Source organism: Python bivittatus, unplaced genomic scaffold, assembly GCF_059951505.1.
Source record: "Python bivittatus isolate LINGU-HERP-01145 unplaced genomic scaffold, Pbiv_v1 ctg000480_np1212, whole genome shotgun sequence".
NCBI lineage: Eukaryota > Metazoa > Chordata > Lepidosauria > Squamata > Pythonidae > Python > Python bivittatus.
Window position 1 is genome coordinate 1,372,138 of NW_028277075.1, and position 27,786 is coordinate 1,399,923.

Sequence of the window (27,786 nt, forward strand, 5' to 3'; positions counted from 1 at the left end):
AGGTAAGCCATAATAGCTGCTCCAGCCCACGTTTGGTTGAGTTCATCCCTTGTTGATCTGTTGAATGACTGAAGTTAATAGTTGGCTGCTGAAGACAAGCACACAAGATACAGTGTTGTCAACTTGTAGCTGAATATCAGAAAATTCCTTTGACAGCAGATACATTTAGTTATAGTTACATTTTTAAAATTTACAATCAACACTTTCAGTCAGTGTAAGAGATCTAGAGATCCACAAATAATTTAAAGATTACTGGTCCAGGTAGCAATTTGTTTGCAATACTGGGCATTAGTAACATGGCTGGGATTACAGAGGAAGAAACATCCCTTGAAGCTAATAAGTGAATTTCTGTTTTAAAGATATAAAACATCTGTAGCTCTATATAAGTTGGTCAAAATCATTTTCATACTCGGGACTCTGAAATTTACCTCTAAAGCTGTAAAACATAAGAATTAGACTCCACAAGATGGAACATAGTTGGAGGATGTCTGCTTGGTACAGGAAGATTATTTGCTATGTTTGGAATCCAGATTGTAGTAGTTTTTACGCAATGTTAATTTATTTGACCCAACAGACTGAACTTGGAGAAAGCATTCCTCTCATCCCTTCTGTCAAACTTCCTCCAAAACACAGCTGTTGGTTGCAAAGGATGATGTACAAGAAACTATTAACTAGGCAAGCTGATAGAAGAATACATTGCTATTCATTTTTACAAAACTATCTGAACGAATAAACGAAAACTGCAAACCTAACTAAATATTTGATCTGAGAACAAGCTCCACAGGATTAATTTTCAGTGCTCCCAGTTCTCACAAATGATGTCTCATAATAGCTTGCAAAACCAGATTTAATAGGTACTGTTGTCTAGTCACATGGTCTAGCCACATGCTACTGTTTCTAGTTTCCAGCTGTTAAATGATCATTTTAAATAGAGTATAGATAAAATAGATTTAAAAATAGGAAACAGATTTGTCATGCACTTAAAGGCTAGGTGCAATAGAGTGGGAATTATATAATTCTAGAGACTGGCCTGTACTAGTAACATTCACCTTACATTGTCAGTCTTCCAAATTCTGAAATATTAGGACTGAGCAAGTGCACTAGTGCAGGCTGAGTGATTGCTTGTGCTTAGCTTCTCCCATTAACAGAGCATGGGGCCTCCTGTATAAGTTCTGTGATAGTCCATTCCACAATGGATCCTTCACATGTTGCTTTACTAATCTATCCAAGGCAGTAGTAGTATTTACCTTTTGTCTGTGTGGCACAGAATGCTCATTCTCCACACAGCATCACATCAAAAACAACTGTTCTTTCAAACACATCAAAAATAAGAGTTAAACTCATGAACTCTTCTTCGAATACACCCAACTTCCTTTGTTTATGCCTTTCCCCCAAAATCCCTATTGTACAACTGGCAAATAAGAAACATAGTTTGCAAGACGTAAGGGACACTTTCCCAACAGAGGTGATATCACTAGAATCAGTGACTGCTAGTTGGTAGTAGATGGCAGAATGCCCTATGCATTAAATGTGCATGTTTCCATTGAGATAAAATGCATCTACTCCTGCCTTTTGCATTATTTGGCTTCTTGGATCCAGTGTTTACATAAAGACATGAATACCTATATGTTTACAAATTCACCTGCAGTATTTAGATTATTTCACCTTACACCATGGAGTATAGCTTATGTCACAACAGTTTTTAACCTTTTAAAATCTCATGGGCTCATAAGCTATTTTCATCTCCCTACATGGATTAACAATAGATGTCCAAGCAACAGATTTTGTAGACAAAAATATAATAACTTAATAGCATGAAAGAAAACCCTCACTTTGAATTGCATTTCAAATAATGAATATTATCCTCCACAGGCACTGGATGCAATAATTTAAAAAATAGTAGTGAACAATGAGAAGTTCTTAATTACATATATTTCTGACATGAAAATAAATTTTAAAGGCAGCAACGCAAAGAAGACTTTAACATGGTATTGCTTCATGATAGAAATAGAACTATTCAGATGGTCTTCTTTTAGAAACCAGGCAGCTGGGAAATAAGAAGATTAACAAACAGGCAGGAATGCTTGATTACTGAAGGGTAATGGAACTTGGTATCATACTATTTGGAAGGACACCGCTGAGAAAGGATCTGTTTTTAGACCAATTTAGTTGAAAAATTCTAGACAAATGAAAAGTGTAAGAATCAAACTGTTGTAAAGCAAAATTATATGCCTATATGCTATCTACTCTAGTACAAAGGCCAGTCTTACTGAGGAGATAGAGTTTAATTTTAATTGGCTTTGGATCTGCACACCTCTTAAAAGTTTTCTCCAGAATAGTACTGCTACATGTAATAACTTGGGAGAGAGGTTTTATTTTGAGGGAGGGAGACCATCTTATTCTAAAGTTAAATTGTTAATCTGAAGTTTTAGAAGAATGGCATGCAAATTCATGAAAATTTCTTTTAATATGCATTTCATCTTTAAAAAGAACTCTCTAGGTGACTTACAAAAATACGTAACATCCAAGCTGTACAATACAATCAAATCAACTAGATAGAAAACACTGAAAGTACAAATCCACAATACTAGCAAATTTTAATAAAATTGTCAAAATATTATATTTTAAAAAATCAGTTCCTCCAAATGGAATAATAGGCCTTTAACTGTCTTCTTAATGTTGATGCCTATTTCTCAAATTCAAGCATGAATTATATCAATACATTGCATAAAATCAATCTATCTGTCCTACAGCATTGATTTCTTCATTCATAGCCATACTGTGCAAAGATACTCTTGCTAATAAAGCTCACAGGGATAAACTGCGTATTAGAAAATATATGCAGAGATATTTAACTTATGAAAAAGCCTTGTGACTCTTAAATATAGAGTTTTTAAAAAATCAAAGTTGTTTTTGAAATGTATTCCTTCCTAGTTTGAATAAATGTTAACCCACCTCATGTAAATTAAGCAAGAAATTGCCCCTTTTTTCACAGTGAACATTATGAAATGTAGAATTCTATGACATGGAGTTCAAGAACTACAAGAAGAAGATAAAAATGCATTAGTTGTTCAGTGAACTCTCATTCTAACGTTAGCAAAAGGCTTCTTGCAGACTAAAACCAATGGAACAACCTTGCTGGATTTGTGATTTCTTTTTTCCCCCATACAGTGCTCTTCTGCTGTACTGGAGACTGCCCTTCTGGGAATGGAATCACCTTTCAGTTAACATAGGTATCTTCTGAAATATGTCATTATAGCAAGCATATATTTTGGAAACAGTAATAGCTGTCTTTTAAAGTCAATGTACTAGCTTTTTAATGTGGTAATAAGACCACTTTAGAGACCAGTCATTATCTAGTTGTAGGAATTTTGCTCCCTTAGGAACTATGATGCCTTTTTCTGCTTCCTTTATATCTTTCAGGCATATGATTAAGAAAAATCTGTTATGGAGTAGAGCTTAAAACCCATATAAAACTATCACGCCTGTATGTAACAGCCCAGTTTAGTAATGATAATGGCAAAGATATTATATATGTCAAAGATATTATATATGACATAAAGATATGTCCAAAACACTAAAGAAAGGTACCTTGAAAACATCATCAATATACTTTTATAAGCTTCCGTAATATACTATATCCACCCATTATACACATCAGAATGTTAATAAAGACCAGATTAAAATCTATGTCAATTCTCAGGATGGTGAGAGGGGAACTACTTTGAAGAAACAGATTGATTCCCAATGAGTATTCACTTTGCTTTTATCAAAACAACAATGTACAATTTGCTACAAAAATCAAAGGACAGACATAAATGATTTTAATTGCAAATCAAGAACATTTTAAACATAGAGTTGTTTTATATTTTTAAACAGAACCTTAATAGTTTACATCCATACTAACTTAATTACCTTTAGTTCCCATTGAAAATAATGGAAAAAGTTAATCATGCTGAAATCTCATTGCTTTCAAGAGAAACTAAGAGCAAGATCAAACCTCAAATAGTTCTTGTAAAATGATCTTTAAGTTGAAATGCTACAACCTGAAAAGTTGTATTACTTTGAAAAATATAACCAGCAAAATATACAGGATATTTATATAAAGTAACCTTTCCTGGACTACATCGACACTGGTTCATCTGCTAGAAATATTTAGTAATGTCTACTAATTATCCTTATGCATACTGTAAAAGAATCCCATAAAAATAAAACAAGTCCATATGTATCATATTTACAGATCTCCTTAGACAATGGCATACTGCTCATATAAAAGGTCTCTAATTTTATAGAAATCTTCACAGAGACAGCCTTCCAATCCAATACGTCCAGTTTCAGTCTGTAACAAAAAAGGTTATATCCAGTTATGTACTAGCTTTTGAAAGATTTCTTACAATTGATACATTAACTGTACACACACACACATTCACTATATACTTACCCTGCGAACAGCAACCAAGTTGTTACACACTAGGACTCCTCCCACAAATTCAGCTTGAACTCCTTCTCGCAACAGAACCTGCTTAAAATCAGACAATCTTGGCTCATTCATAAAGACCGACTGATGTCCAGGAACCTTTTGGGAAGAAGGTACAAGCCAAAATTTATTTTCAATATAGTTCAAATATCTGAAGCATCCTGCTGGTAATGTTATTCTGTTTTGATGTCACACAATTCATACAAATTTGTACAAGGCAATATGTTTCATAGAAAAAATGGCTTATAGGTTGTATACATCATGGCAGTTTATTAAAAGCCTCAATTCTGGTGAGGGCTATATAGCCTTAGCAATTTCAAAATTTTGACAAACATGCTCTTAGAAGTGGTATGCTAAATCTAGTCGGTAAAGCCATTTCATGATTCATGACAGATCTGGCACGTTCGAACCTTGGCGATCTAAAAAAAAAAGCTTAGCTTTCATTTAAAAAGGAAAAAAGCCATTCTTGACACAGAGAAATAAAAATTGCCAATTTTTTTTTTAGTATTTAGTAAAATGTACATGAAAGACAGTAACTCTTCATTCCTTTAATTACTCAAGGAACTATTTTGATTTTAACAGTAGCGAATCTTCTACAATTCTCCAAAAATTGTAACTAAAACTAAAAACCAGGATTCATGTAATGAAATGTATTTCAAAAATTTCTTTTTATACAAGTCCATGTTCCAAAGCAATAAAAGCTCACTGGGAAAAAGAAAAATTACCTCATTGGGTGGTAAGGGCTCCAAAGTAGGAATAATTTCACTCTCCTCGCAGATTTCTTTGTCATCATCACCAAAGAGACTCTTAATGGCCTTTTGCTGTGCCACAGCACTGGAATCTGAAGAGGGTGCATCTACTTGCATTTCAGTATCCTCACCATCATCTCTCAGTTCCCCTTCTTCCAAAATTACCCCTGTATCTACTTTTGATACTCGCATGTCCAGAACTCCATCTATCCATGCCAGTTCTGCATCTTTAGCTTTACAAAACTGAAGGGAACTGACTAGAGAGTCTTTTAACCTAACCTAAAATACAATTGTAAAAAAAGATATTATTGAAATAAGTAAAGCAGAAAGAATTTACAGTTTACATACATTTATTTGCAACCTTAGGTTTTAGCAAAATTCATTTAAAATTACAGCAATCCATATCAATTCAGTCCATCCCCTCTAGTATTTGCTGCGCTATTTATCAACATTTGCTTCCATTTGATATGTAACAAATCAAGTTGCATTTGTGAACAATGCAACTTGATTTGTTACATATTCATTTTCATCAGACAACAAAAAATAGATTTTTTCTAGATTAGTCTGATTCAATTAATTTAGCAAAGGTGTAATAAATCTAGCTCTTGGTTCTTGGTATAATCTACAATATAATAGATAATGAGTCAGATCTTCCACCTGTGAGGTATTACAAATACATAACGGTGTATAGTTGGTAACCCTTTATATCTTAAAACGAAGTTCTGTAAAAGCTTGTCTCGGGGACTGGGGTATGGAATACTGTAAGTAATATGACATTCCTTGTCCATTTTTAAGAAGACGATACCATTTGGCCAACTTAAGCCTGCATACCTGATCTCTATCCTGTCTAAAATCTTTAAAAAATAAATAGTCCCTCAATAGCGTATGATAGTTTGTGTCGTTAAACCGTTCCTGATCTAAGGATAATTGATAAAATAGTTTTTGACACAAAATTGTCCATCTGTTGCTATTAAAATATTCATAAAGGCATTTTTTTGCCAGATAATTATTCGGCATAAGAACTAATTTCCTATAATTTAGGATTATTGCCTTCTTTACTCTTATATTAATCGATGGGAGACTGACTTCTAATCTCAACATTGCCACTGGTATACATGAAGGTAAATCGAGGATTGATCTCACAAATTTATTCTGGACCACTTCTAATTCTTCTAATTTACTAAACCCCAAATTGGGGCCCCATATATCAACTGTGATATTGTTTTCCCTTGGAAGATCTTAAGTGCAGGTTGAACTAAGTGTCCTCCTTTTGAATAGAAGAAGGAACAAATAGCCCTCATAGATCTCATGGCTGTTATTCTTATTGATGCTATATGTGAGTTCCAAGACAATGTTTCAGTAAACTGGATACCCAAATATTTAAATGACCTCACTTGTTCTATCTCCTTACCATCTAGAGTCCCTCTATGTCTTTGGTCTTTTGGCAAATATTACCTCGGTTTTAGAATAATTTATTTGCAAGTGGTCTTTCTTACAATACATGCCAAATTCTGTCAGAATTCTTCTCATTCCAATTAATGTCGTTGACATAAGTACCATATCATCTGCATACAGTAATATAGGGACCTTTCTACTTCCAACAGATGGAGCATGGAAAGAAGGATTATTTAAGTCTTCTACAATATTGTTTATATAAAAGCTAAAAAGGAAAGGGGCCAGTAGACAGCCCTGGTGCACACCTTTTGAGGTTTTAATCTGCTTTGTTAAAGAGCTGCTCTGATTTATCTTTACTTGTATGTAGGCGTCTTCATATAATATATATATTAAATAAAGTAATCTTCTATCTATATCAGTAACTAAAAATTTCTCCCATAATTTCCCTCTATTTATTGTGTCAAAGGCAGATGATAAATCAATGAATGCTGCATACAGGCATTTTGAAGGTCCATTCATTGATTTGTGGATCAGGTGCTGTAAAATGAAACACTGATCTATAGTACTATGTCCCTTTCTAAAACCTGCCTGTTCTTCTGCTATAATCTGCCTGGTATCTGCCCAATCAGTCTATTTAAAAGATATCTTGTATATAGCTTGCACCCTATGTCAATAAGACTTATAGGTCGAAAATTAGCTGGATTTGTAGTATCTCTCTTTTTATATATTGGGATTACTACACTATTATTCCAACCTACAGGTAATTGACCAGTGGTGTTGATATAGGTAAACAAAGAGGCAAGTATAGGGACCCACCAATCGGCAAATGCCTTAAAGATTTCTGGAGGTAACATGTCCTCTCCTTAAAGAATTTACATATTCAAGAGCACTGCTAGCAGAAAACCAATAACCAAAGAAGACAGTGTGAAAGACAATGTATCAAAGCATTGTTTTTATTTTGGCACTTACTGTAAGGGCTGCAATGGCTTAGCAAATAACCATTCAGTTACTGGAGTCTGACAGCCATTTATGTGCCAATAGCAAACCAAGCTTACTATATACTACACTAAGTAATGGTTTGGCAAATCATAGTTTACTAAATGAACCACAATTGCCTACGTCTCTATAATTCAGAAAGCCAGAAATCACTCTTTATTAATCACAATTGATTCCTACAGGACTCTAAGCTAAAACCAAAGGAATCATGCAATGATTCAGCACAAGGATGAACCCAACATCCGAACAAGAGGAAGACCTTGTAGGGGATTATGATGTCGGATTTTTAAGTAGAAAAAGACCTGCTTTGGGACAAGAACACATTTAACAAAAGCAATCAAAAAGGAAATATTGGCTAATTTCATAACTAACCTTGCTACAGACGCAAAAATGTTTACCACCTCACAAACCAATTTAAAATATTTATAAACCTTTCTTTCTTAATAAAAATGTGCCCAAGAAAATATATTCTTATAAATTGCATTAGACTATTGAAGTACATGATATAAATAAGAACTAATACAGTAAAGCATTTTCTATAATATTAATATAGCTAACATAGTAACACAGTACAATGACATAAATAATTGCAACAAAAATCACACCTCATTATCTGAATGTAAAGCTCTACCAATCTGACAAAATAATTTTTAAGGAAGCACCTGAAAACAAATGGGATTTTCAAGGATCTTTTTAAAAGTAGCCAGTGAGGCAGTCCAACATTTCCTATCAGGCCAGCAATCTACAGATATGGTTTCATGGATAGCCATGTAACCAGGCTTCAAATGCAAGTCTCAAAGTAGGGTAGACTGACAGAATGATTGCAGTCCCTCAGAAAATGAGGGCACAGACCCTCTAAAACTTTATACCAGAACTTTAAAATGCTCTAGAAATGCATCATGAGGCAGCTTGACAGTACAATTTCATGATCTGACTACTGAGCTTAACCATGTCCTTTGCATTCTCTTGTGTATGACAGGTTAGAAAGAATCAGTAGAACCATGCAAATCCTTTGAAGTAGGTGGTTTGGAACATGCAAGAGCACATATGAATCATGTTTTAAAAATCATTAAAGCAGCTTCATCTTGTTCCATGCTTATACAGTTCCTCTGGAAGGTGTTGCCAGGTGTCTCCACATGCATATCATCCATCAGAGCCAATGGATACAGTTGGAAGCAGCTGTGTGCCTGCATACACATGGAGACAGTCAGGAGCGAGTTCCAAAGCAGTTCTACAAGTCTGGAAAAAGATGTGGCTGCTTTAACAATTCAAAAAGAAGTGGTTCACATATACGCTTGCATGTTCTAAAGCACATCTTTCAAAGGATTTACACAGTCCTCTTACTAACACTTGGAAATGGCTGAATTGTGCTAAGTACACATTTGACATAAACATATGCAAGTCTTACTTGATATATGTGAGTCTCACTAGTTGCATCTACGGTTTCATGCAGTTTGGGCATGTAAACTTTAATGTCTTTCCCACCAAAGGCTCTACAGGATTCAGCGAGATCTTGACTGGCCTCAGGTGGTCCATGGACAATAATCAATTGCCGTGGCTTCATCTGATTAATTATTTTTTTAATGGAGTCCCCATCAGAGCGGCCTTCATAATCTATGTATGTAACTCGAGCTCTAAAAATGTGACAAAGGAAAAAAAATGGAAAAAGGAGAAAAACAAAAACTACCTAATCCTTTACTGATTGCACTGAATATAAATTTAAACTTGTCATGACAGAGCAATCATTCAAGCATACTAAATTGAAATCTTACATTTTGTAGCTATAACATCATTGTGATTTATGTAAGGCAATCATCTGAGAATGTTTTAACAATAATGCAACCTTCAAGGCTGATTAACTATCAAGTCAGATAGCATTATTTAATAACTTTTGCAGAATGCTGAACTTTTCCATTTAATACAAAAGGCAGCAGCTCCAATTTTTTCAGATGTGCATATTCTGCATTGTTAACAATGTGTTTCTTGCAAAGTGCCATTAACTGATTAGAAATCTGAGGGTTACAATCAAGATGAAGTGATAGAAGCAATCTACATATTTTTAAAAAAACTTTAACTAGGCCTGTGAAAATTAGTCATCAGGAAATAAAAGGTCAACTATTTTTACAGATCAACACCACCATAAAAACAGCCTGGAAACAGAGAATAGTTTTCACAATGAAAAAAAGTGAACTGAGATTTCTCCTGATATTGTCATCAATCGTTTAGTCATGAAGATCAGCAAAATAAGTATTTCATAGACTCTTCTAATTAATATGGTAAATCCCAGACAGAAGAGCTTCAAAAGGATCTTTTCAAACTAATAATGGAGGTTCAAGGTAGACATGACATAGAAAAAGGAATGCTTCCTTCAAATCAAACTTGACTCCTGATAACTGCACAGATGCATTCATGAAGTTTCCTTGGTAACAGCACAGATGTGGTTCATCACTGCCACCTTCTGAAATTTTTGTTTCTTCTGAATCTAATCTACAGCACTAGAATTCCCTGATACTTGCACCCATTACGTAGTCATGTGTCTGCACTGTCCCCATGTTAATACAGCCTATTGGTTAGTATCAAGTCAAGGACAGATTATTCTCTTGTGCATTTTTATACCCATTGCAGGAGAAAATTGTCAGCCAAAAAAATCAGTAATTCGGTAGAAGCACTATGCTTAGCAGAGTTTGTCTCCTAACTGATGTCAACAGATTTCAAGTGTCCCATTACTATAACTTCATGCTTCTTTGAAGATTTGCAATACGCTTTTATAAAACACAATTTGTATCTTCTCCTTGGCTAAACAGGTTATTATAGACACAAAAATATTGCTTTTGTGTGTTCTTCTGATTACTGTAAACTAGCATACTTTCTACAACATTGGCAAGTTTATTCATTTGTATTTTGGGGCAAGGATATTTTTAACATACTATAAACTCTTTTCTTTATAGTGATTTGTCCATTCCCCTCTACCCTTTAAAAATCTAATGTCCTGTTCCACTGTATCTTTTTCCTAGCTGAAGGCTCAGAGCCTATGTTGGGCGGAAGGGGTTGCAAAAGTCTGCAAAAACTCTGTTTTTGAGTTCCAGCAGTGCAGAGCATCTTTTACAACTCTCATTTCTGGTAGCTGCTTTCATGCATTGGGCTTGCTCCTTTGATACATTTTTAACTTTACTGTACACAGCATTAATTCACTTCCAATTAAACAGCCTTATAAATCAAATGAAATAAATTTCTCCCCTAATTATTATGTATTATTTAATCAATACTCATTAAAATTTATTTGATTAATATAGATGTTAGCGGCTTTAGTTTCCAATACCCCTCCAAGAAGCTTACTTCTAATGTTTTGTGTTCTGCTTTGTATTCTATACATACCTTGTCACCCAGAATTTTATTCTATATAACATCACACAGTCCATCTCACAGTGTTCAGTATATGATAGAAGAAACCTTCAACAAATCTTAATGCACTCACTTTATTTCCATTGATTCCATTGCTGAAATGCATTTAGTAGGAACATCTGATAAATCCTGATCCATAGGTTCTTCCCCATTTGTAAGGCCAGATTCTAATTTGTTCTTTTCTTCTTCTGTTGCCTGAAGTTCTGGAACGAGGAAATCCTCAGGTCTAAATACAGGAACGTTATTAATTTTGTATTCAGGCAGATTGACAAGACAACCTCTGGTACTTTTGTACATGAAAGTACTATGTATAAATATTCTTTCTTTTTATTTGCTAGACCTAGTAATATTAACAGCATAGGTCACAGAAAAAGTATTGATCCAAATCTGGGCATCCTGACGCATCTAGAATTCTACCTGAAGAATGGCATCCCCTCCTCCCATTACTTCCCCTCAGTAGCCCCTTGCTCCCTATCCACCAGATCTGCTTTAGACAGCTTCCCTGTCCCCTGGTGCTATAAAGGATTGTAAAAGGGCCAAATAATGTATTCCACCATTGGATTTCATTCTTTGGTGAGTTATCAAGGCTGATTTAAAACTATTTAAATATAGCATATGTCTTTTCAGAGAAGTATTCATTTCTTTGAGATAAAATTTTATTTGGAAAAATGCATATTTTTCATGAAGACAGTCAATTAAAATGTATACTAAAATTTAAGAATATTAGAATAGTAAGCTTTCCCCTCGTTTCCCACTTACTTGATAATCTCTCCATATTCATCCCATTTAATTCTCTCTTCTGGAGCAGGAAACATAGGATAAGATTTTTTGGCTTGTTTGAAGAAGCTTCCTTTTCGGTTCCCTTCACCTTTCATCATGAGATCATGTTTGGTCTTATGAACAGATGGTTGATCAATATCCTCTTCAGCATCACTCTCATCACTGGAATCTATATCTGCTCTAAAGTGGGAGCCCAGAATAATTATACATATGAAGCAAATCAACAAAATATTTATGTCACAATCAATTCACTGGCCCCTCAGTTCTTTGCTATAAAGACAAAATGAATACACTTGCAAAGTATATTCTACATAGCTATTAATTTTGAAGTTAATGAAGCTAACAAACCACAAATTGCTATATTTCTGCTTAGGAGGTATTTACTTATATGATTTACTTAATCATAAATCATATATAAAGACAAATTTCACTAAAGTCAAAGAAAAGTAAAGCCTTCTTTAAACTGAAATCAGTTCTTGTTTCCTTGGCAACATTATAGAAACTGCCTTCAGGCAGAATGTTTCTTTTAGCTTCCAAATCGAGCATACAAATATGGAATTCCCAAGTGGTTTTCCTGTTTGAGTTCTAACCAGAGCCAATCTGGCTTAGCTGTCTAGACCAGCCAAGGCTGTCTAGGTGCTGCTACCTGCCGAGGCAGTCAATAAAGCCATTTCAAATATGTTTAGAATTGGGCTATTTAAACTGTAATTCCAGTTGGTTTATTAATGTAATAAAACTGGAATACTGAGAGTTCTAGTCCTGCCTTAGGCAAAAGGCCAGCTATGTGATCTAGGGCCAATCACTCTCTCTCAGACCTAGGAAGAAGGCAATGGCAAACCACTTCTGAAAATCTTCCAAGAAAACTGCAGGGACTAGTCCAGGCAATCACCAGGAATTAACACTGACTTGAAGGCAGAAAAAGAAAAGAAAACCTTAAGTAATAATAAAACAAGTATTCTAAAATGGATGTTTTGAAGCATCCATTAAGAAGTTGCATTAATGTAGTCTATAGATACTCACTCTTTTGACTGCTCTAACTTTTTTGCTGCCTCTTTTTTAATTTTTTCCTTTTCCAGATATTCCTCAAGTTCCTTTCCTTCAAGTTTTACACGTTTCCTGAGCTAAAAGGAAAGTATATACTAGTAACTCATATTCACATACCTAAAGAAAAGTTTGCATGCCCAGATTTTACAATGAATTCTTAAATAACAATGGTAGTACACAATGGTAGTATTCAATAGCACATATTGCATAAAAGTTTAATCTGGAATAAAATATAATAAGACTTCTGACATTATTTTGGTATTATTTTACTTCGTGCAAATTAGCTTAAGACTAATGGAAAATTCTTCAAGCAATTCAGGGACTTTATATGTATGTGTAAATATTTTTCTACATTTTAAACATCAAGTGAATACATATATTATATAGGTACAGTTATTATGGAATGTTTATGGCTCTTCATAGCTAACTGATCAGCAATTCTATCATTTTTGTTTTCTTCAAAATAAAGTGTGAGCATCATTTATATAATTGGCCAAAAGCCACTGCACAAAAATATGTATTGCATATGCACTGTCCCCAAAATATGTGCATATTTTTTGCAATTAATTTTTCACTAATAAAATTCAAAATTGTACATACTGTAATGCATGCGTGCATTTAGGTGTGCCTAACTAGCAGTTCTTTTATTGTTGACTCTGCTTTGAGTAGAGGCAAACCATTGCACAAGATCAATGTATTGCTATTCTTTAAAGTAGCTTAAAGATGCAATATTTTTACCAAAAAGTACTGCATTTTCTTACCTCTATGTCTATAACTTTTTCAGAGGGATTATCTATTAGGAATCGTGCTAGTGTTCCAGGAGTTGTTCTATAAGTCAAAATGATAGAGTTTTTGGGATCCTGACACCATTGTATAAAGAGATCTCTTGAAAATCCACAGTCCAGATCTGGCTGGCTAGCAAGAACAACTTTGGGACTAGGAACACGAGCCAAATCTGCAAGCCCATGACAAAGAGACAGATGACGAAATTGGAAAGGATTGTTTCTCTTATCTTCAAAGCACCTCATTAGCTTGTCACTCATCCATTCCACCTGTTTATGGAAAGAAAAGTACAGATCAATGCCCTTTTTAATACTAAGTTACAACTTTCCACCAACATTTTAGGCAGTGGTTTAGAAGGACGCTCGGGTCGCTCTGCATAGCATGCTCTGAATGGTCCATACAGTCCTAATATCTTATTACTTAGATTTTATGTTACTTGATATATAAGGCTAAAATACCTGCTCTGCAACAGTGAGCTTCAAATATTTTATAAATAACCTAATAAAACAAACCTGAGATTTTGAGAACTCCACAACATTGTAGCTGACATTATTTAAAAGTGCCAAGGAATAGACTCCTAAACCAGCATCTTTTGTCCTCCATATTTGATCAAGCAGTTGGGCAAGTTCCAAAACTCTACCTGCAGTGTCCACAGCTATTAGGACATTTCCATCACCTCTCAATGTTTCCAAAATATTTGCTGGAGATAAAAACACAATGAGTGAAGTTACAACATTTGTATCCTTATATGTACAGAAGTTTCTTGACAATAATCAGAGGAAAAACCAAACAGCATCAAGGTTAGTTTCTAATCCACACGTGATAAGTAGCAATTTGATGTATTAGCATAATTGATACAACTACATAACTTTTTAAAATAGAATTGCTGGAAAAAAATCATACAGAGGACAATATCTAACTAAAAATCCCTAACTATGCAACACGTATGTCAACTAAATGGTAATTGGGGCTTACTTCAAGGTAAATTACTATAAAACTAACTCTTTTGTTGCCCTGGAAAAACAGTTTTAAGAAAATTATTTGTTTTATAGATTTCCAAAAGCTTTAGAGAAGGGTACATGATTTCATACATAACACTAGGGTTGCCAAAGAAATTCCCTAGCATACTTCCAATTTTGTTTTAATGCCTGGAAAAGAATGGCTTTACATGGTTGAATTTTGTTTATGTAGGGAGAGGCACTTTCTCAAATAACATCCAAAAAACAGAAATATATTCTCCCTGAGTATCTATCAGTAATATAGTATTTCCATTAAATTAATTTATGAAATAAAATCAGTAATATTTCTCTTAAAAATATGCACACACAGCCCCTTTCACATTAAAACTGAAATTATTTCAAGGTCTTAATTGTCTAGAAAACTATTGCATTGGGAGTGACCTCAAATGCACAATCTTATTCAAAGAGCAAGACTGTACATTCATGAGCATCACATAAAAGAGAGGATGAAATCCTGTCAAGAACAGAGATCATTCCATCCTTAGTCCCATACTAAATTACTGTTATTTCACTTGTTATCACAACATACATACTTAGCAGTTGCTCATCTCTTTGTTTTCGCCTTGGCTGTACATAGGTAGCATTAAACGAATCAGTGATAAGCAAGGAGGGTCTACTTAACATTTCCAAGGAACATCCATTTAAATGACTGAAAAAGAAGTTAGATCAATTCCAGTGTTAAAATTACACAAGTGTGACAATTAAAACCTGCTGAATGTAAAGGATCTCAGTTTTCTATTTTTCCGTAATGTCAGTTTTTATAATAAAAATATTTTCATTAGAACATAGTGAATTTCATTGCAATCACTCTTCATGAATTTAAATGTATTTATACATCATCAAATCTACATGATGCTATAAAGAATTATAAATACAAAAAGAGTTAAATTTCTCTGCCACAATCAATCTAAAAATAAATAATGGAAGGAAACAGAGGGAAAAGGAACAGGTAAGGTGGCTTGATGCAAGGAAATACAGTTACTAAAAAGTCACTACAAGGCTACACTTGTCACGTTAACTTGGTAGATGTATTATTTACCACATCCTATACTGCAACTGAAAACTCATGCTATTCCATATGCTGCAGATTTCTGAGCTCATATGTATTTCCTGAACTGTCAGAATAGATACAGCATAAAACACTAAAGCAGAGAAGGAAAAGCCAGCAGAAGATCCAATTTATTTTGGAAAAAGGTTTTAAAGTCCATACTTTAAAAAGGAACAAATGATATAAACAGATTTCAAAATATGTGCAAAAATTATTTCCCTGAACTGTCTTCTTGATGTCATACCTAAAAACAATTTTAATTTAGCATTAGTTTGTTTTCCAGAATTTACAAAAAAAGCCCCAACAACCCACTAAGAGGTATGTACTTATGTTATGATTTCAGCACTTACTGATGCACTTAAATAATTATTTCTCAATTCCTTGGTAATCTACTAAATTAAATTATCTCATTATTTCTCAGGAAAATAATTTTGTTCCATGTTAGATTTCAAATTTGATTTCATTTTTGTAACATTTATGAATTCCCAAAATACAGCTGCAATGACATCCTAAAGAAACATATATAAAACAATGCATCTTCCTATAAATAAAACTGATCTACCACTTTTGACATTACAGAAAGTTCAGTAGACAAAATATGGAATCTGCTTCTATAATTAAAGCAGAGACAACACTTCTCTAATTAGAATATGGATGACACTGTAACGCATTTCTAAACGCACGGTTCTTTTTAAAACTGTAATTAAATAGTAAGAAACTTATTTTCCCTCTCATGATTAGACAGCAAATTTTAAAATGAGAGTTAAGGATGCCATTTTTAATTACTTAGTAGAACTATGCAGCACTTCAGATTCAGAAGGAAAAACCACGTTAGAAATTTGATAAACCAAGTTTTTTTCCTAGAATCATACTGCTGTAGTGAGGGTTCACTGCCCAATGCTAGGAAAAGACTTAGGTGGTTTATCAATCTGCTGACAGGTGCTCCATGAGACTCTTCATGTGCAGCACCTTTTCCCGTTCTGGTCAGAACTTATTTTGAAAAAGACAACTAAGCAATGACACTGCAGAATGAAGGAGGATACCTTTGACTGAGGAATATTTCGTTTCATAATGCATTTTAAACTTCAAGTCACTAGAAGTTTAAAAACAGTTATTTCTCCAGATTTCCTTGCCCTCAAGTTTTAATCCCTGCATGTGCAAATCCTTGGCACATATAGAAGTTTCTTAAGATTAGGAATTAAGGAAGATTAAGGAAACAAGGTGTCTCTGTGTTACTAATTTCAACTGATTTTTCTACTTGTAACTAAGACAAACATGTCCACGTATGCAGGTTCCAAAAATTACCAGAGCTGCAAACTAGGATGGGAATTAAAAAAAAAAAAATCCCAACCCAAGCATTTTCAAACGATTTCCACACTACTGCCAAGAAAACTATCTGCATGTTCACTGAATCACCAGAAATAGAGCTCTGATTTTAAAAAAGACTACTTTCACTCATAAAACCATCCAGGACTGAGTGCCTTTAGACATCAGAATCGTTAAGGAACTGTAGCAGGAAAGTAGCAACAACTGTGTACGTACATCTCCCTCTTGTGGTTGAAATCAACTGCATAAACAATTTCTTCTTCTCCATCTTTAACTATTTTCCATATTGTACCTCCTATCATGTGGCCTGCTGGTAATGGAGTGATGGACAAGCCATGCCCTTTCCCTAAAGAAAAAACATTATTTTATATACACCTGAATTATGTAACAGATATAGTAATGCCAAAAAAAGAACACATCAGTGAATTTTAATTTCCTAACCATGGCTCCAATTCTTTGTACCAATACAATGTATCGAAGTATTATCCTTCCTCCTTTCTTTTTTGCTAACAAATGCAACTCATAATAATGGAACCCTACTTCTAAGGAAAAATGGAAAGAAAAACCTTTCATATAAGTATTATGAAAATAATGAACAGGCCCATGGAACAATCCGTATCTCCTGATGTTGGTAGGAAAAAAATTAGAATGGAATTCTGCAACAAAATGTTGTCCTATGGAGTACCTCTGTTCAGGATTCTAGCAACTCTTCATTCCTTATTCCCCTGCATTTTTCTCTTACCCATCAGCCTGCACCCCATGGTGTCCACTGACCACTGATTCTAAGACCTCACAGGGCCATTTGGGTTGTTATAGCCACTCCCTCCCCCATTCTGTTATTAGTTGATTTTCCTTGCATTCACACAACATTCTGATTTTGGACTCCATCCCTTAAGGCTTTTCCCCTCTGTAATTTTTTTATATCTCCAAACATTTCAGGATTTCAGCATTTTTAGATAAGTAGTGGTTTGGACTATGTAGCTATACTTGAAATCAACACCAGAAGGTCTGGACTAGAGACAGGGGAAGGATAAAGTTATTTAAAAAAAAAAAAACTAATTAGAGTGTTATGTACTTCAATTAGCTTGACATCCATGCAATTGTATAACCATTTGCTAAGTTTGGGTGTTTATTTTATTTATTTATTTATATTTCAAATTTAGATACCCATCTCACAAAAAGTGACTCTGGGCGGTTCACAATAAAACAGCAATAAATATTAAAATACAATAAAACAATATAAAATACAGTAAAAATAGAATAAAAACCAAACACATACACAAATAATATCTTCCAAGATGTTGATGGTCAGTAAGATGTTAACATATGGGAGCATCTTCAAGATGCTAGCCACCCCCAGAATTGGTTGCCCTTTTTTGCACCCCATGCCAGTTGGCAGAGCCAGGTCTTGACTGCTTTCCGGAAGGACAAGAGAGTTGGGGCCTGCCTCACCTCTGGGGGGAGAGTATTCCATAGGGCAGGGGCCATGGCAGAGAAGGCTCTCTTTCTGGACCCCCCCAGTCAACATTCTTTCATCGACGGGATCCGCAGCATACCCTCCCTGCCTGACTGGGTGGGATGGGTAGATATAATGGGGATGAGACGGTCCCTCAGGTAACCTGGTCCCATGCCATGTAGGGCTTTAAAGGTGATAATCAACATCTTGAATTGGACCCAGAAGCAAACTGGGACCCAATGCAGCTCACGTAGCAACGGTGTAACATGTGCCATCCTTGGGGCCCCTAAAATTGCCCGCACAGCTGCATTTTGAACCAGATGAAGCTTCCAGATACTTTTCAAGGGTAGCCCCATGTAGAGTGCATTGCAATAGTCTATACGGGAGATGACTAGGGCTTGAGTGACTGACTGAAGGGATTCTGGAGCCAGAAAAGGGTGTAACTGGTGCTGAACACGTAGTTGAGCAAAGGCTTAAAAGAATAGGAAGATTTAGGTTTGAGAAAAAGGAAGTGGAGATCCCAAGTAACAGGACAAAACATCACTTTAAGAGTGTTCTTTTTCACCTTTCAAATTGACAATCTGAGAAAATTTTAGTTGCTGTATTTTATCAAAAGCTGCATCCACATCATCCAGAGTAAACAAAGTGAAGTCTTCCGTATTATGGCGTGACTAACCAAAGAAAAAGAAAAGGAAAATATTCTCAGTTTAAATTAACAGCACTGAGGGAAAATTTAAAATCATACTTCTAAAAAAACAGAGGTATAAATTTTACCTGATAGAGGTCATACATGAACATTTGGCCCATTTTGTATACAGGAATAGTTGCATAAATAGCACAGTTCAACCCCATCTTTCCTACTGCATATGGGAGAGCACCCAAGTGCAAAGGATCAGGATGTGAAAGAAGTACTGCATCAACCTGGTGAACATGTCTATAAACAAAACAAAGGGATAAAATCACTCCATTTCATTATCTAAAAAAAGAGTACTTAGTGACAGTATAGTGTACATCATTTGCGAACTGATACTTCCCATCCAAAATATGTCTTGGGTCTAGAGTTCTATTTTTAAGCAGGACTTTCCAATGAAATCAACCTGTCTCATAAAAGCTCCCCATCAATAGAAAGGAGCTGTGATTCTCTCTGTAGGCTCTAATGTCCTGCTCTCCCAATATGCTCTGGAGGACTTCCAGAACAGAGCAGTGATCCTGATCTTCAACCAACAGGAAGTATGAGCAAAACTGCCACTAACAGAATATTCCACTAGACTGAAACCACTGCATGAACTGGAGAAGCCTTCCATTCATAGAAAAACACCTAGAAATCAAGCTTCTGCTTTCATGTTTTAGCATGTTTCACTTCCAAGGAACATGGGGAAAAAAAACAAACTTCTAGTTCCAGGGATGAAACTGAATTTGGATAACAATGTTCAAAACTCTAGTATTTAGTAAATCTTGCGGATACTCCTGTCATCTGAGACTAAAGATTATGCAAAGAAAGGCAAAGTGTACATGTATTACATTATTACAGTGTAAACTCAGGAAGCTATAGCTAACGAAAATCTTACTCTGTAGACCTACTCTTATCAAATACATTCTGCATGCAGAATTTCCACATATGGAATCTAATCAAAAGGCATTGTTTCTGTATTTGAGAAGTTCATTGAACAGCTGTTCCATCATCATAACACCTTTCTTGCATTTATAACCAGGAAAATAAATGTAATTCCAACCTATAAAGTGGCACAGATTCTTAATTATAATTTGATCCTGCAATTTTTGTTGCTGTCTCCATGAACATTTAAAATATATTACTGATGTAAGTAAAGCAACTCAGAGGTCAATATAAAGCAGAACCATTCTAACTGCTCAGCAAGGCAATTTTCATATATAGTAAGGAAAACATTATTCTTGATATAAATGATAATTTTGTACCACAGATCTTTAATAATTTAAACATCCACAATAGTGCCTTATATAATTATATAAATATGCAATAATAAAAAAAACATTGGATTTTGCAAGGGTTCAGCTCTTTAACTGAAGTCAGATTCTACTTACTTCCTCAGGGAATCAATGATGTCCATAGAAAAATTCTCATCCCAGCCGCAATCCAACAAAAAGCGAAACTCATCTACCTGAAGTAAGTAGCAGAGAGCAGATTCTTCCTGAACCCCTGAGAGGGTTGTTAGCTTGATAATTGATGTCATTTTTCTTTCCCAAATGTTCTCACTAAAATAGTTACTGTAAGGGAATAAATTATGTTTTAAAATCCTTTTTTTTTTTTTGGTTATAGTTTTCTTTAAACGTACAGCTGTAAATTTAGAGATACTTTATATTGTATTATTTCAACATATTTCATAGACACAAGTCCCCAACAGTCAACACAAGCAAACTGGAAGTTTCCCCAAATCGATCTATAATGATCAAGACTTCATTGTGATTGGTTTAAATTGCAAGGTTAGAGATATAATCAAATACTCTCTTTCTTATAACAAATATGAGAATCACTTTTCCTCAGCATGGCGAACAGGGATACCAGAAGTAAGGGAAGGGTATACCCTCACCTCAGAAAAAAGGAATCAGGCACTTACTGACAGGTATCATAATAGCATGGATGTAACAATAAATTATGATTCAACATGTGAACAAGCCTCAGATTTATCAATGTCTCCTCTGCTCCATTTTGGTACAGCCTGAGAACTGAAAATTTTCACTACAATTGTTTCAACATAAGCCTATCACTAGGAGTATATATGTGCTCCTCCCACTCTTATATAATTTTGTGAAACATATTTCCTACTTAATTCTGACATTTATTAGATACTCACATTTTTAAATTTATTTTATTAGCTAAGGCTAATAATAGTTATCAGCTAATGGCTAACATTATACTTTGTATCAGAAAAAGTCATCAAACACAAGTAGCTGCTTCTTTGGACCTATCTCTAATTTTACAAAATCAAGTTGGCTTTCATCTATAGCAGTGGCGTCTCAGCAATCAGCCAAAGATACACAAAATAACCAACCAAAAACTAAAAGCGAAAACGGAAAGTATACTGCGGAGCAACCTAGCCATTCCATCTTAAGGAGTAAAAGAAACAACAAAAATTATCTCACACAAACTCCTTCATTCAAACCCAGGTGGCTCAGCAAAGTTACAGAAAACTTGTATCACGAGCAGAAACTACTCCATTTGCTGAGGATAGGCCGTCGTTTGACAGATGCAGCCTTTTATTACGGAGGCTTTCATTCGTCTTTTAGATCTGAGTCCCAAATCCTCACCTAGGCTCTAAAGAGGGCTTCGCTAAATCTTGGTTGTCAGCCCGAAATTCGCGGTGCCCGAGCTGCGCGGAAGTCTTTCTTCCGCAAGCTCGGGCATAGCTGTTGTACCCATGCCTCCTTAATTTTCCGCCGGAAGAAAAGCGGGGAGTCATGCACCATTCCTTGAGGAGTGAGCCGCATTAGGGGAAAGCAAAGTGTGCCTAACGCGGCTCCCCTCCGATACACTTACTTCATTCTTACCTGTTTAGTACCCCTCGTTATCTGCGGGCACCTACATTTAATGGGAAACTGGAAGGAAAAAAAGGGAAACCCGCACATGCCCACTCAGCCACCCCCAGCCCAGCCTACAGCCACTGCCGCCATTTTGGGGGAGAAACCGGCAAGCTCGTTGGAGGAAGAGGAGCCGCCGTGAAGGAAGAGACACGTGGATTGTACTACCTACACAGTTAAGAGGGGGAGCAGTGTCAGTAGTATCGTAATTCTTACATATATTATCCACCTGAATTGTATTTATAGTCATGCTTTAAGGGAATCTAATAAGAAATTGACTCCCAAGGGGATGTATGAAGTAAAGTAGCTTTTCTACCCGCACTTCTTTCCCCGCTCGCCTTAATGGTTTCTCCCGGATACTCGTAGCTTGTCCGTAAGCTGTGCGGTCGCTTTGAGGTTAGCCGTCTCTAGTTGAGGCCTAGGCCGTCAGGATCGGTAAGGTTACAGTAGTGTTGCTGGGAGCGGAAAAGGAGAGTCAGAGTGGGAGATAGGAGGGTACGTCTGGTGTCTCCAGGAGGCGACATTGGTTTGCCAGTACTGGATCATGCCATGCACTCTGGAAGATCTCGGGGTTGTCTGCCACTTTACCTTTTCAATCACTAATTCAGACTGGATGCATGTGTAGCTTAGTATTACTTAGAAGGATGGCCTCCTATGGCCAAATGGGGTGTATTCCTAGGTCAGTTGTTGCAGGGTGTACAATAATATTCTGGGCAAGATATGTTGGGGAGAGATATTACTCGAAGAAATGAGTGAGACTAGAGAAAACGTTTGATTTAATTTAAATTAGTAGTTGTGTTCATATACAATGTAACTCGTTCAGTTATAAGCATGTTAAAAGTATGGGACAAACATAGAAAAAGAATTAGTCCAGACATATTGCCTTTACTTCAGTGCTAAGTATTTATTTTCATAAAAGTGAATGTACTAAGAATTTTGACTAGCAGAGAGACAACTTGTATAAACTGCACAATTTTATTAGTAAGGCAAAAATCAAACCTTTTGAGATTCTTCCTTCAGAATGGTAGAATTTTTTCATTGGTTTCTGTACCTCCAAATAAACAATATAGTTTTAAATGAATTACGCGGTAGAATACTCAGAGACTTGATTGAATTTGAAAAAAAAATTCAAACATTTCAGAACATTTGCTGAGGCTTATTTACAGGTTGTTGGTAAAATATGATTCAGAATCTGTGAGTGTATGATTAAATGGATGCAGAATTTAAACAAGACAGTTGACATGTAACTATGGGAATATCAATGGAAGATAAAGATTAAATTTACATTGAATATTACACTTATGGAAAATTAGTTCAAGATGCTTTAGTAAAGATGCATTATTCCAACACTGATTGCTATAATAGATCATTTATTCTCCGAAAACTGTTGGAAATGCAGTAATCAGGCCAATTCTGAAAGACAATCTATGACAATGAAAGACATTTTAAAAGTTGAATTCTTAATCAGTGGTATAAACAGATGAATTAGTGCAAAGACAGATTTATAGGGACATCTATTTGAGTCCCCAAACTTTTGTCCATAGGAAACTGCTCACCTATACAATGCCTGCCAGGAGTACATAGTTGCAAAACAGAGATTTACAAGAATGCTACCTATCTCCATCCTTTCTGCAGGATGCTTCTTCCCTGCTTACCTTTGTCTTTTTTTTTCTATGATGCAACCAAGGTATTCCAAAATGAGTATCTTACTCCCACCTGATCTAGAGGCAGCATTATAAAGGCTTCTGACAGTGGTTGCTGTGAGAGTTGAAAGCTTGCTTCCCCTGTTCCAGCCTTCCCTTGCTTTGTATTGGGGTCCACTGAACATCCACATGGCCAGGATTACCTTGATCACAGATTTTCCTTTACTTTCATCTTTCTTCTGGAAGCTTCATCCCACTGTTCAAAACCTAAATTATCACAATTTGGTGCTTAAGGATTCCTCAGAGCAGTGTTTCTCAGTCTTAGCAGCTTTAAAATGAGTGAACTTCAACCCCCAGAATTCCCCAGCCAGCATGCATGCCATAAAGCAGTGTTTCCCAGCCATTTTAAGATGTGTGGGTGGCTGGGGAATTCTGGAAGTTGAAGTCCACACATCTTAAAATGGCTAAGGTTGAGAAACACTGCCTTAAAGTGTTCTGACAATTGGAGACAACTTCCATTCTAGACCATGCAGCATTTTATCCCCCTGCCTCCCTGCTGCAATTCCTTCAAGACCAATGTGGGAGCTCCTGAGTCACCAGCCACAAATATCTTGGAGCTACTTGATGGCATGGTCACTGGAGGGGAAGAAAGCTGGAGGTGCTTTCACTATACAGTGATGCAATAAAGCCAGGCTTTGCAAGGTAGTAACTCCTCCTGAAATCCCAATACTTTATCAAATTTGAATTCTCTGAGTTCTCTTTCTTGCTTTTTAGTTTGATACAGGAGAAAAGTAGTATCTTGTCCCATGAGAACAGTCAGACATCTTTCTAGCCTTGCATCTGGAGTGGGAGAGGAAATATCCATTTCAGAATGCTATAGTTCTGCTATAGAAAAAAAATCTCCATAATAAATTCAAATTTACTGTCCTGGCCAGTGGCACACTTTCAAACAAAGCATTGGGCTGCAGCTATCCATTATTTTTACTTTCTAAGAATATATGTGGAGCCTGTTGATTCTTAGAAATAAAGATAATTGATTTATTCAATTTATATAGCCGTCCATTTCACATTTATAACTCTGGACAGCTTACAATTAAAACATAAACAATGCCAAAAACAGAGAATAAAACTGATGATGGAGACTGGCCTTTTGTTTTTGTACCTCCCAGTTTTTTAAAGTTTTCTCCTTTTTTTTAACCGGGTGAGGTAAACTGTTCTGCTGTTTAATGGGCAGGTTGGTGATTCTTTTTAATGAACATTTATAAGCACTATTAGCCCATTTTGGCTTTTCATTAACATGTATTATACCGTAGTAAATGGTATGTGTCAAAATACATATGTATGTACTGCATGTATCAAGTGTGAAGTGATTGTAACTTTGGGATTACAAATTTGTGAACAGGATTTTCACATTTCACTTAGATTGTTAATTCAGCTGCAGTTCCTTTGACTTGTTCCACCATCACAAGCGTGTCTCTGTGGGGGAAAGTGTGGCAAATGATGAAGCATGCATCTTGATACAAAGTCTGCTTCTTTTGTATGTAAGGGGCAAGCTTACATTGTGACATCCCCATGCATGTTTCATCATTTTTCATCGGCTTGTGGATGCTTCTATACCATCTCTCTACACTACAGTCCAAAGACGTTTTCCATATAAAAGTGCCTCTGAGTACAATTTTTGTTATGTATTGTTTCCTCCATAATTCCCATCGATCCAGTTGGACTTGTTACATAATAAACTTGATCAAATATGTCTCATCTTTTATTATAAGTGCTGTTGCTCATTTAATTGTTCTGAGAATGCAGCAATATGCTATTACATGTAATCCTTTCTTTGTCCTTTTTCCCTACAGTAACTATGATAAATATTATCCACTTGGTGCGAGATCACTGGGGTGTTGCATTGTTTCCCATAGGATTTATGGTGGGATGGTACTTTGACAACAGAAATGATGAAAAGCTGGCAATATTCAGAAACAAGAGCAAGTTATTTCAAAGGTTAATTATTTTAATTGACTTCTTACTAAGCAACATATTCTTAATTAGAAAATTACTTTCTGAAAATTATATTTGAGGAAAGTTATTGATATAGTTAATGCATTTTCATTGTTGTGTATAACAATAATTCACAATTATTAAATTCTGAATTTAAAGAATTTATCTTGTAATGTGTTATGTGTAGTACTGTTCCTGAAGATGGTTTTGAAGCTTTAGGTAGTACAGAATATGGTTGCCACATTCCTAGACAGGCATGACTGATATTCATCCTTATTGATTTATGCCAAAGCAGTTTACCTGTAAAGAAACACCTGTGCTCTATTTTTCCCAACTCTAGAATTTAAAATAAAGTACTGTTGCTTCTTGCCCTGTCTGCAATTGTTGCAAATTTAAAATGAAGTATTGCCTCTTACCTTGTCTGCAATTGCCGCAAATTTCCTTAATAGAATCAACTTCTGTATCAGGTTGCAAGTGCTTTAAAATCTGCCAAAGATTTTCTCTCTCTTACTCTTCAATCCTTGCTTAACCTTAGAGCATGTTTACAAAACATACCTCAATTAGTAAAAATAACAGGTAACTTGGCTTATCCACTGCATTTAGACAGTTGAGAAAACTAAAAGCTGCCCTGGTTATATCAGGAGCAGCATCTTAAACAACATTGTAGTTCACCTTTTTGGTGGCTATCTGGATGCTATTCCTGTTGTTTTATAATTTAGGGGGGAAATGTGAGCCAGCTGAGATCAAAGCACTGCAAAGAGAATGGGGGAAGGCTTAGTTTTCCCCAACCATTTGTATCCTCATTTTGCCTCATATATGTGCAGCTGTGGGTGGAGGGGCTGAATAAATTTTGCAGCTGGAGCATTCAGAATATTCCTCTTTTCTGGATGCATACAACATGGGGAGCTCAGGATAAGATAGGTAACCTACAATTAACCTTGGCAATACCAAAGGGGAAAAAACTTTTCGTAAACATCTGCAGGAACAAGCTATTTATGCATGTAATTGTATATATGGAGAATACCTATCCATTATATCTGTGAGAAACTTTTGCTTTCCATTTTTTTAAAGCTACTTATCAGCCTATTTTTAAATGTACTGTATAATGTACTCACCTGGCATAATTTATTTTTAAAGCTGTAATATTTTTTTTCTTTTTCCAGGGAATTGAAACCTGATGAAGATACTGTATGGAAATAATGTGTCAAGTGAGAGCTGTTTCCCTAGTTTCCTCGCTCCATGATGAAAACAGAATCTAGTATTCCCTTTGTTCAAAATTTGATTCCTAAAAAAGTATGTAGCCTAACTATATAGGGCAGTTCAGGCATTCTGTTTGGAGTGAGGGTGATGGTACTCTGAAGGCTGGTACAGAGTGTTCCTAAGAAACTGCTCATCTCTCTGAACTTGATCAGATACAAGATTGTTCATATATATATTTTATGCACTTCCTGGAATTTTTTTTCCCTTGAGAATTGATAAGATCTTCTCTTCCTGCATTTAAATAAAAGTACTTTGAAATAGACTTAAAACACATATTGCAAGTTTTTACAAAATCTTATTGATACCACCTTTGGGGGGTTTGATTTATGGTGACTGTAATATTTAGTTCTTTAAGTGGTGTTTGGTTTCTATTACTTATATATCATATTGAATGTGTGCTTGTAGAAAATCTTAGCATGCTGGGCTATGATTTCTTTAGCTTTGACATAATGTATGTTATAAATCCAACCAGATGAAGTTACTAAAAAAGCCCCAGCTAAACAAACCATAGCTTAATGTGTTGGATGTGAGAGCAATCTGGCTGCGAGATCTGTTACTCCATTGACCTTCAGGGTTGATTTGGCTGGGTAGGCAGGTGTTCTTTTGCATCCCACCCAAAGCTGCACTCTCAGCAGAAGAAGATGAGCATCCCAGATAGTATATTATTCTTTGATCAAAGGTATACAATAGTTGTGCTCCCCTGCTAGAATCCCAAATAAGGTCATGTTCTACTCAAAGAACATAGATAATGTAATATGTAAGCCAAATCAATAAGTATCATGAAGATTGACTATGAAATAAGGGTTGATTATGTCTAATAGAGCTTATTTCCAGAGAAGTGAGTATTAAATTAGTGTC

General features: G+C 35.5%; 2 protein-coding genes across 4 annotated transcripts; one reads left to right on the top strand and one right to left on the bottom strand.

Moving 5' to 3' along the window:
* Nucleotides 1–2,076: 2,076 nt before the first annotated feature.
* CPSF2 (cleavage and polyadenylation specific factor 2) lies at nucleotides 2,077–22,145 on the bottom strand. The gene is made up of 15 exons (XM_007422538.4): nucleotides 22,001–22,145; nucleotides 20,537–20,719; nucleotides 19,250–19,409; nucleotides 19,041–19,146; nucleotides 17,236–17,365; nucleotides 15,179–15,294; nucleotides 14,139–14,326; nucleotides 13,605–13,895; nucleotides 12,820–12,920; nucleotides 11,779–11,979; nucleotides 11,093–11,245; nucleotides 9,026–9,251; nucleotides 5,203–5,505; nucleotides 4,442–4,576; nucleotides 2,077–4,339 (listed from the first exon to the last, which is right to left on the bottom strand). The coding sequence occupies exons 2-15, from the start codon at nucleotides 20,683–20,685 to the stop codon at nucleotides 4,247–4,249; spliced, it is 2,352 nt and encodes a 783-aa protein (XP_007422600.1). The 5' UTR covers nucleotides 20,686–20,719; nucleotides 22,001–22,145; the 3' UTR covers nucleotides 2,077–4,246.
* Nucleotides 22,129–27,190, top strand: NDUFB1 (NADH:ubiquinone oxidoreductase subunit B1). 3 transcript variants are annotated; one of them, XM_025177746.2, is made up of 3 exons: nucleotides 22,129–22,223; nucleotides 25,527–25,671; nucleotides 26,832–27,190. In XM_025177746.2, the coding sequence occupies exons 2-3, from the start codon at nucleotides 25,532–25,534 to the stop codon at nucleotides 26,866–26,868; spliced, it is 177 nt and encodes a 58-aa protein (XP_025033514.1). In that variant the 5' UTR covers nucleotides 22,129–22,223; nucleotides 25,527–25,531; the 3' UTR covers nucleotides 26,869–27,190. The 3 variants fall into 3 exon arrangements, with proteins under 3 accessions (XP_025033514.1, XP_025033512.1, XP_025033513.1); XM_025177744.2 differs by lacking the exon at nucleotides 22,129–22,223 and adding an exon at nucleotides 22,321–22,465; XM_025177745.2 differs by lacking the exon at nucleotides 22,129–22,223 and adding an exon at nucleotides 22,417–22,525.
* The last annotated feature ends 596 nt before the right edge of the window (nucleotides 27,191–27,786 follow it).

What these genes read in the sequence shown, in the direction of transcription:
- CPSF2 (XM_007422538.4), bottom strand. Translation starts at nt 20,685, where the DNA reads ATGACATCAATTATCAAGCTAACAACCCTCTCAGGGGTTCAGGAAGAA. An exon ending in TCATGTATGACCTCTATCAG is followed by an intron (nt 19,147 to 19,249) that starts GTAAAATTTATA and finishes TTCTTTGGTTAG; the next exon opens with TCACGCCATAATACGGAAGA. An exon ending in ATGGAATCAATGGAAATAAA is followed by an intron (nt 9,252 to 11,092) that starts GTGAGTGCATTA and finishes TCACATTTTTAG; the next exon opens with AGCTCGAGTTACATACATAG.
- NDUFB1 (XM_025177746.2), top strand. Translation starts at nt 25,532, where the DNA reads ATGATAAATATTATCCACTTGGTGCGAGATCACTGGGGTGTTGCATTG. An exon ending in AAGAGCAAGTTATTTCAAAG is followed by an intron (nt 25,672 to 26,831) that starts GTTAATTATTTT and finishes TTCTTTTTCCAG; the next exon opens with GGAATTGAAACCTGATGAAG.